Source organism: Propithecus coquereli, unplaced genomic scaffold (genome assembly GCF_000956105.1).
Source record: "Propithecus coquereli isolate 6110/MARCELLA unplaced genomic scaffold, Pcoq_1.0 Scaffold6, whole genome shotgun sequence".
Lineage (NCBI taxonomy): Eukaryota > Metazoa > Chordata > Mammalia > Primates > Indriidae > Propithecus > Propithecus coquereli.
Window position 1 is genome coordinate 1,196,347 of NW_012151951.1, and position 9,831 is coordinate 1,206,177.

Genomic DNA, 9,831 nt, shown 5'->3' on the forward strand with positions numbered 1-9,831 from the left:
TTATTGCTTAGACAGAGAATGTTGAGGAAAATATGGCAGTGCAGTTAGACTCAAAGAGGTCAGGTTTCCATGTCACTGCAACTCAGAGACCTCCCCTGTGAGACAAAAGACTAAAAGGAGGAATTTTTTTTTTATAGCCAAGCCTGCCCTACTTATTAAAAAAAAACAAAACCACCAAAACAAAACACTTTTCAATATAGGAAACTAGTAAGATAATTCCAATCTTTGAAATAGTAAAAATAAACTGAAAAGGAGAGCTGCATGATTGTTTTTACATACCCTTGTGCTTTCTTTCATCTCTTACTTTCTTGATCAGAACCAAAAGTAAAAATAATCATAAAGATTTCAGTTTTTTTTTTTTTTTTGATGCTGGACTTTGTAGAAGATTAGAAACCTAACCTTTTGCATCTTTAAAGTTCATGGTGTGCGGGGGCCAGGGGCACTTGGACCCTTTCCAGTAACGCTGACCAATGATGCTCTTATCTTCATTAATTACCAAGATTTCCTCTGACCCACAAACAATGAAACAAAGGTCTTGCAGTGTGAAATGCCGCGCGGATATGCCACGGTTAAGAAAGAATCATGCTTTAGGGTCATGGAAATCCCCGAGTGGGTTTGCCAGGCCACTGATTAAGGGGAAGTGTGAGTGGTTATTGCCGCTGGAGTTCCCCTACGTTCTAAAAGGAAAGCACCAGGGCCCATGCAAACCGCTGGGAGGAGGGCGGGCGCCGGCTACGTGCGTAGGTGGGGCTGGGCCGGGGTGGCGAGGTATTTTAAAAGGCAGCGTGAGACTCGCACCCGGCAGGAACAAGCCGGGCGACAGGTGTCACTTGAGAAGACAGGTACTTGCTGGTGCGCGCCGGCCTGGGGGCTGCAGGTGGGTGACGACTGCTGCCGGGAGTGTGTGCGTGCGAGTGCGCGTGCGCGCGCGCCTCCGCCCGCTCGTGTCTGCGGAGGGGCGCTCGGGGCCAGCTGCAGAGGACAGCCTCAGCGGGGTCGCACGGTTGTCAAACACCGCTCCGCGGCCCAGAAGTCGGCTCCAGATGCTCAATTTCTATTTTACTTTTGTTGTGAGGCGGTGGAATGGTGAAGCTTTGAAATTTTAATTCGATTGTCAAGAGGTTTTTGCAGGTGCCAAGTAAGCTTCAGGACAGAGCCTAAAGTAGAGCTTTGGCACAGTAAGGACTCAGTAAAATGTTTAAGGAACAAATAGAGGACTGTTCCCAGGTGGTAGCAGAAAGCAGATTTTTGGTTGTTTTCCTGGTGATCAGCATAGAAACCCAGTAGTGCTCTTAATCTAGTCAGTATATCCTGATGCTAACGTAACAATAATATTAACTTTATTTGCTATTATTTATTGCTAACATTAAGTGCTGCTATCTACTATATGCCAGGTTCCTCTCTGAAGACTTTACAGATACTTTTCTCGTTTCATTATCATAATCTTAAGAGGCAGGTACCACAGTTGTCTTCATTTCACAATGAGGAAACTGAAGCTCATAGAGATTTCTTTGCCCAAGGTTATACTCTTGGTAAAGGGGGCCTGATTAGTATCGGGCACCCAAGATATCTGACTCCAAAGCCTGATGTTAAACCATCACTGAGTAGACTTTGTAGACATGAATGTAAAATTGTTGTGGGGGGGGTACTGTGGTCATGTGGGGCTCAGTCAAGTTTGCTAACATTTACTTCTTCACGAGTCTTTCTTTCTTCTTCTTAAAGACAGGGTCTCTGTCACCCAGGCTGGAGTGGAGTGGCACAATCATAGCTCAATGCAACTTTGAACTCCTGGGCTGTAGTAATCCTCCTCCCTCAGCATCTGGAGTACCCGGGACTACAGGCACATGCCACCACACCCCCTAATTTTTTTTTTTTAGAGACAGGGTCTTGCTACATTGCCCAGGCTGGTCTCAAACTCCTGGCCTCAAGCAATCCTCCCACCTTGACCTCCCAAAATGCTGGAATTATAGGCATGAGGCACTGTGCCTGGCCTTCTATTTGTTTGTTTATTTATTCATTCATTCATTTTGATACAAAGTCTTGCTCTGTCACCCAGGCTGGAGTACAATGGCATGATCATAGCTCACTGCAGCCTTGAACTCCTGGGCTGAAGCGATCCTCCTACCTCAGCCTCCCGAGCAGCTGGGACTACAGGCATGTGCCACCATGCCTGGCTCACAGCTCTTAATGTCTATGCTATATGCCAAACTCTGTGGATGCTGCGTGTGGGAGGGCTGGTACAGAGATGAAACATAGTTCCTGTTCTGAAAGCGCTTACTGTCTAGAAGGAAGCAGAAAGAAAAAGCACACACCCTCAAACGTCAGAGAAATGTGTATGCTGAGTGTCCAAGAGGGTAGGAACACCCAGCAGCCCTGGGATTAGGGAGGTTACCCACTTGACAGGGTAAATAATAGCGTCAGAAGAGAAAAGGGTGTGGACCTGAGCCAATCTGAGAAGGAACCACTAGAAAGGAAAGGGGCATTCCAAGACAGTGGTTATCAGAGAAGCCAAGGGAACAGAGGATTTCTAAGAGGAAGTGGGCCCCAGTGTCAAATGCAAAAATTTCCATTGGTTTTGTCAAAGAAGCCATTGGTGTTATTAATTTGGAGAGCAGTTTTAAGTGGTGCCGGCTTTAAGGAGTAAATCTGAGAGGTAAAAGTAGAGACATTAACCGTAGACACATTCAGTTTGCTTGGCTGTGAAGCAGCCTTTCAAGCATAGCATGATTGTTAGGTGGAAGGAAAAGGTCCAGTAGAGAGTGAGAGAAGTGAGAGTTGAAGACACGAGGGGAGATGGGGTTAAGAGCACGATTTCTGGGGAGGTAGGAGAGGGTGGGATCACATGAAAGAGCAAGTCTTTAACTGAGGCAGCAAGTAGGTTGTGAGCAAAAAAGGCTTGGCTATGAGAATGTGAAAGGATTACTGCTCAATGGAATCTCTTTTCTTTGGGAAATAGAAGGCAAAGCAATCGACTGAAAATGAGATGGGGCATAATGGAGGAGAAATTTGAGGAAGGTACCAAAAGTTTGGAAAAGCTGCATAGGGCAATGGGCTAGGCTGCTGAGCAGGGCTAAGTAGAATTGCCAAAGGATGGTGAAGGGCCAGCCGAGGTGGAGTCTGAAGTGACACCGGTCCCAGTCTGCAGGGTTGCGGATCTTCTCCAGCAGCATTTGGAAAGTCTGGGTGTTGAAAATGGTTAGGACAGAAGTTGAATTGATTCAGGGTTGACATCTTGGCATATTTTTGTATATTTATTGTATAATTGTTGCCTAAATACTCACAGATGTACGCCTTATTTTCACACCAAAGCTTCTTTAGGGTAAGATCTGTATAAGGGGTTTGCAAACTCAAATGCATACAAAGGCCAGGCAGGTGATATAAATGAGTGAAACTATGGGTGTCTCTTTTAAACAAAAGCATACTCTGTTTACATATTTGACATGAAGTAATATTCTTCTTTTCCACAAATACAGTTCTCTCATTTTTCTCAAAACATGTCTTTAGGTACCTCTTTATGTACCTTTCATTTTTGTTATTTTTAATAGACACAGGTGTTATAACAATTTCACTTTCCTCATAATTCTACTGTAAGAAAAATAATAGTGCCAGTTAGGTGACAAATAGCAACTGTTATTGCTAGACTGTTACTGCTAGCAGAGATTACCACAACGGTTAGTCTTATCAGGGAGTCACAGTACAGTGACAAAATGGACAGCATGTGCCCTTTCTAAAGGGTGCAGCTGCTGCTCCACTCTAGCTGATTGCTGCCATGCAGGAATACAGGCCCAGTGTTGCTAGATCTTCTGATTTTTCAAGAGAGGCTCGGAATCTAGAATGCTGTTTAAAAGTGTTGGCAATTAACTATAAGATTTAAAAATATTAGGATTCAAGAAAAAACTGGTGGCATTCAAATAAGACATGTAGATTAATCAACAGCATTGTATCAATGTTAATTTTCTGGTTTCTATAATTGGACTATGGTTATGTAAGATGTTAGCTTTGGGGAAGCTGAATGCAAAGTATACAGAAACCCTGTATTATTTTTGTAAGACTTCTATAAGTATAGATTCATTTCAAAATAAAAACTTCAAAAAAGTAGTAAAGTATTTTAATGCAATTTTGTGTAAGCCAACTACAATATGTTTACTGGGCACCAGTTTGAGACTTTTGGTCTTTATCTGGGATTTCTTGGCCTCTACAGTATCTAGTAAAGCGCCTTATACATGGCAAACAATCAGAAAATACCAGTCCTCTATTTGGGAGAAAATGTTTTTTAGAAAGATCATTGTGTTACATGTATGAATTATTTGACTTTTAAAACTTTTTTTTTTAAACAGGTTTATAAAGGAGAAGAACTTCTTCTAGATTTTTTTTCAGTTTCTTCTATAAATCACAACATCTCAAAATGGAGGCCTAAAATCCTTAAAAGGGACTTAGTCTACTCTCGGGAGGTAGTTTTGTGCATGAATAAACAAATTAATTAGTTAACTAGTGTTTTGCTGTAGTATCCAAAGAATGTTAATTTAAAAACCACAATCTAGTTATATGAGGTGTAACTATAACGAGGTTGATTTTGAATTTGGTTTGTGGAAGTAAAGGAGAAGGGATCATAGCTGGCACATATTATTGAAGCACTTTTTCAAAGTAGGCCAGGCAATCTCTCATTGGCTGCTGTGTGGAATAGAAAACAGTATTTGTGTTTGGCAGAGATTTAAAAATGAGTGACAGTTATCTAGAACAAAGAGTTGATATTCAACCTACTGCAAAATTAGAGAAATATGCAGATGAAGCCTTTGACATGGTAGAAGCCTTCTACAATGACAAAGAATCTCAAGAACAAGACTTTTTGACAGATACAACAAATTTAGAGGAAGTAGGAAAGATAAATGCGATGAATGGTGAAGAAATTATCTAGTCATTTACAAGAACATCAATATATTTACAAGAATATCGATATGTTTTAAAAGTCTAAAATTTAGTTGTTCAAATGGTTTATTATCTATGAGAATGATGAGAATGTGAATGATTATATAAAGGACATTTCCAGGGTCTAGCCAATTATAGTATCAGGATGAAAAAATGGTAACACCGAGTTGCTTCAATCGCATGAAGCTCACTCCAAAGACCAAGTGAACAAATAAATTAATCTCTGATGATTTATTTAAATAGAATGTTTAATTTTTAAGATCACTATGACTAAGCAACCATGTTCCTGATGATCTATGAGGAAGTAACTATTACTTAATAAATCTTGAAACCAGGTTTTAAGATGTGTTAACCAATCCTGGTACTACTTAAGCTCTTTATTTGAGGGGAAATCTTAGGTTGTTTTGTTCTCCTTGTTAAAATGATTATAGAAAGAAAAAGTACTAATTTCAGAAAAATTTGGGATATACCATATTTCATTGAATCTAAGATGTCATCAATTATAAATCACACCATTATTTTATATACCTCTAATAAATAAAAATGCTGCTAATGAAAATATAATACACCATTAATTGTAACATATCTCTCAATAACAGAGGTATTAAAACAGGCATCTTATAATCAGTGAAATATGATAATGTATTGTTTTCCCCCTTTGAGGTAGGTGTTATGCTTTTCTTTTTTCTGGCTACCAAATTTCACAATTTCCAAAAAGCAAAATAAACATAGTTTGAATATTTTTGCTCTGGGTACTTGTTTTCCACCATGAAAAGAAGCTAGCTTCGTGAGTCAGACATTTTATCTTCAGGTCGGTTGAATGCCACTGGAGTATTCTAGTGACCTGGAGAAGGTGACCTACCTATGGAGATGCTTGACACTACATGGCATCCTGACCACTTAAATACTGTACACTTCCATTAAGGGTTTTAATTTTCATCATAGGTTACTACGTAGCTTCATGTTTACATAGTATGTGTAAAGATTATACACAGGTGCAGTTGTACATATTTGTCCCTTAAAATGTATCAGTATAGGATTTAGAATCTTTCCATGTTGAAACCATAAATGCCTAGAAGAAAAAAGAATGAAAGATTTCTCATTTTAGGTATTTGACCTAGTACCAAAACTAATAAAAGCAAAAGCCATGCACAAAACTACCTCCCCAGAGAAAGGCTAGTCCCTTTTCTTCCCCATCCATTTCATTATGAATATAGTAGAAAATAGCATATTCTTATCAAATCTGATGAAAAGTGCCAACATGTTTGAATTGAAATATGACTTTTCATGTGAACTCTACCGAATGTCTACATATTCGACTTTCCCTGCCGGTGTTCCTGTCTCAGAAAGGAGTCTTGCTCGTGCTGGTTTCTATTACACGGGTGTGAATGACAAGGTGAAATGCTTCTGTTGTGGCCTGATGCTGGATAACTGGAAACAAGGAGACAGTCCTATTGAAAAGCATAAAAAGTTGTATCCTAGCTGCAGTTTTGTTCAGAATCTAAATTCAGTTAACAATTTGGAAGCTACCTCTCAGCCTGCTTTTCCTTCTTCAGTAAGAAACTCCACACATTCGTTATTTCCAGGTTTGGATAACAGTGGATATTTCAGTGGCTCGTATTCAAGCTTTCCATCGAATCCTGTAAACAGAGCAAATCAAGATCTTTCTGCTTGGAGGACAAGTCCCTATCACTGTGCAATGAATACTGAAAAGGCCAGATTACTTACTTATCAGATGTGGCCATTGACTTTTCTGTCACCAACAGATCTGGCCAAAGCCGGCTTTTACTACATAGGACCTGGAGACAGAGTGGCTTGCTTTGCCTGTGGTGGAAAATTGAGCAATTGGGAACCAAAGGATGATGCTATGTCAGAACACCTGCGACATTTTCCCAATTGCCCGTTTTTAGAGAATCAGCTTCAAGACACTTCAAGATACACTGTTTCTAACCTGAGCATGCAGACACATGCAGCCCGCTTTAAAACATTCTTTAACTGGCCTTCTAGTGTTCTGGTTCATCCTGAGCAGCTTGCAAGTGCCGGCTTTTATTATGTGGGTAAGAAACTTAATCTGATAATATTAATTTAAAAAATCAACATATTTTATCTAATACATTTTAGTGGGCGAATTATATGTATTCATACATTTGGCCCAAAATTAATTTTAGGTCACAGTGATGATGTCAAATGCTTCTGCTGTGATGGTGGACTAAGGTGTTGGGAATCAGGAGATGATCCGTGGGTGGAACATGCCAAATGGTTTCCAAGGTAATTGTTTTGAAATTCTCTTTGCAAATTTCTGTGATTATCGTGAAGTGGGTTATATGTATTTATAATCAATCAGCTGTTACTTTATTGTCTTTGTTTGAAAAACACATTCATGAATAAGGTTAGGATGGATTCCTTAGAAAAATAATTACTTAAAGGTTTTGATGAATTTAAGACAAAGAAGAAGTAGATTTGGGATTTGCTTAATTTTTTAAGAAATATATATATTTTAAAATAATACATGTCCATTATAAAAACAAAGCCTCACACTGTGGAAAAGTACAGAGAAAGAAAATCAAAATGTCCAGAAATCTCACCACCTAAAGATAACCATGGTTACCATTTTAGTGAACATCTCTCCAGACATCTCTTTAGGCATATGTACGTATAAAAATAACTATATATGGTTTTACATAAAGTAGATATTATAGTTTTGAAACTTTTTCCAGTTAGCATATATCTTGGACATATTTCCTTTCGTTCAAAATTCAATAATATTAATCGATTACCTATTCCAGGCATTGTTCTAGGTGCGTAAAATACTCAGTTGAACAAAACAAAGACCCTTGGTCTCATAAGTTTGTTTTATAGCAGGAGAGGACAATTAATAAAAACTTAATAAATAAGTTATATAGCATGTTGGAAGATAAGTGGATAAAAGGAAAAAGAAGAGCAGAGTAAGGAAGCTCAGAAATGTCAGGCTAAGGTTACGATATTAAATTGGGTGGTCAGGAAAATATAGACCCATCTGTTTTAATCACCACATGGTATTTTATTGTCATATCCTACCCTTTTGATTATTCTACACTCTTTTACGTACTCTCCTTTTTCATCTAAATCAAGTGGCCTGTGACTATGTTTTTCATGGTCAAAACTTTTAGTATTATTTAATGTTGATTACTAAACTTATTTTCATCATATAAAACTTATTTTCCTTATATAAATTTTTAACTAGAGTACTTTATCTTCATTTATATCAACTTTGTGCTCCCTAACTATTGCATATTTAAAAAAATGTGAAGATTATAAAGAACACTTACATAGGTTTTCAAAAAGTGCTACTAGCTTTGTATTGTGGTAATTTTGTGAATATACAAAAAGAATGGTAAATGTGCTTTGGTAGGGTCATGAATTTGTTTTGTACTTAAATTTGAGAAGGTGTGTATGGTATCTAGGAGTTGCCAAACTTGTGAATATCTGACATTATAAAATGTGTTCAGTTTCCTCTTTCTTTCTCTCTTGTTCCTCTTTGTACATTTCCAGCTTTTAAAACTATCATGGAGATGAACAGTATCATTTATTCAGAGAACTTTCTACCTGTCTCCGTGTTCTCTGTTATTAATGTAATGCATCAGGGAGTCTTTTTAAGGAATCTCAGAATAGTCGAAGAGACCAGCTGAGAGCTCTGAGTGCAGATAGCCTTACTTGACTGCAGTAGACACAGAGGCTCCTGATTCTTACCCACTTCAGCCTTGGCAGATTACCAGTTACATCCTGCCTCTTGCTTATGTCAGCTTGCCTTTCACTGCGCTGTCTCTGACCATTCCCCATATGCTGAACAAATAGTGAAGTGGTTATATGTATGTTTATGTTCATTTGAAATATTTGCCAGTCTACAAATGGCTGGATTAGCTCTGCTCAAATTAAGATAAACATTTAGGGCTTTTCAAAATCAGCTGAAGCATAATATATCCTGGTAAATATAAAATAATAAGATTAATTTTGTAAAATATTCAAACTATATAAAAAGGTACTAGTAGTAAATGACATTTATGGTAACTGTGATAAGCAGCATTTTAAAAGACAAATTAAAAATTCACACACTATAAAAAAATCTGAATTCTATCATAGGATACTTATGGGTAGTTAAAAAAAATTGTTTTTGAAAGAAATACAAGAGAATCAGTTCTGTGCTAGGATTTATTTATTCTTCAAACTTTACATTTAGAATCAGTGATCTTAAATGATTATGTGATTTGGGGTAAGCACTTAACCAGATTTGAAATGGGATAATCACCTAGAGATGAAGAATTTCTATTATTAAATGTTCATTTCACTTTTATAAGTAACCCCCCAAACTTTATTCTGTTTACATTTTAGGTGTGAATACTTGATAAGAATTAAAGGACAAGAATTCATCAGTAGAGTACAAGCCAGTTACCCTCACCTACTTGAACAGGTAGGTAGGGAAAGTTTTTTAATCATTGGTTACCAACAGAGAAATTATTTTCTGACAATTACAGAGAGTGCTATTTTAGTGAAAAGACAAGAGTTGTTTAAAAAATACATTTTTTTTAATAAAACCTGACACGATATTAGAAATTACTATTCTTTGGAGAATAGATTCATAAAGATTCGTAATTAGCAATCTGAAAATAATACTTCTTATGTTGCTCTTTAATCATTTGTCTAGTCGAGTTGCAATAAATTAAACTACTTGAGGGAAAAAACTGGCTGGGATTTAATAGTTTTACTATATAGAAATTTTTTTCAAAAGATTTGAGAAAGTGAATTTTGTTACTCTTTCTAATCTCCTTGGAAAAGCAAATGAGAACTTATATAGTAGTTTGATGGCCAAATATTAACACGTCCTAACCACAGTCAATGGAACTGACATAGGGTCCAACTTATTTCAAA

General features: G+C 37.5%; 1 protein-coding gene across 1 annotated transcript in view; it reads left to right on the forward strand.

Moving 5' to 3' along the window:
• Positions 1-808: 808 nt before the first annotated feature.
• Positions 809-9,831, forward strand: part of BIRC3 (baculoviral IAP repeat containing 3) — a 23,303-nt gene continuing 14,280 nt past the window's right edge. The window contains exons 1-4 of the mRNA XM_012659239.1: positions 809-877; positions 4,338-6,983; positions 7,095-7,194; positions 9,295-9,401. Of these exons, the coding sequence (XP_012514693.1) occupies positions 6,134-6,983; positions 7,095-7,194; positions 9,295-9,401 (1,057 nt within the window). The 5' untranslated portion in view covers positions 809-877; positions 4,338-6,133. The remainder of the gene's footprint in view (positions 878-4,337; positions 6,984-7,094; positions 7,195-9,294; positions 9,402-9,831) is intronic.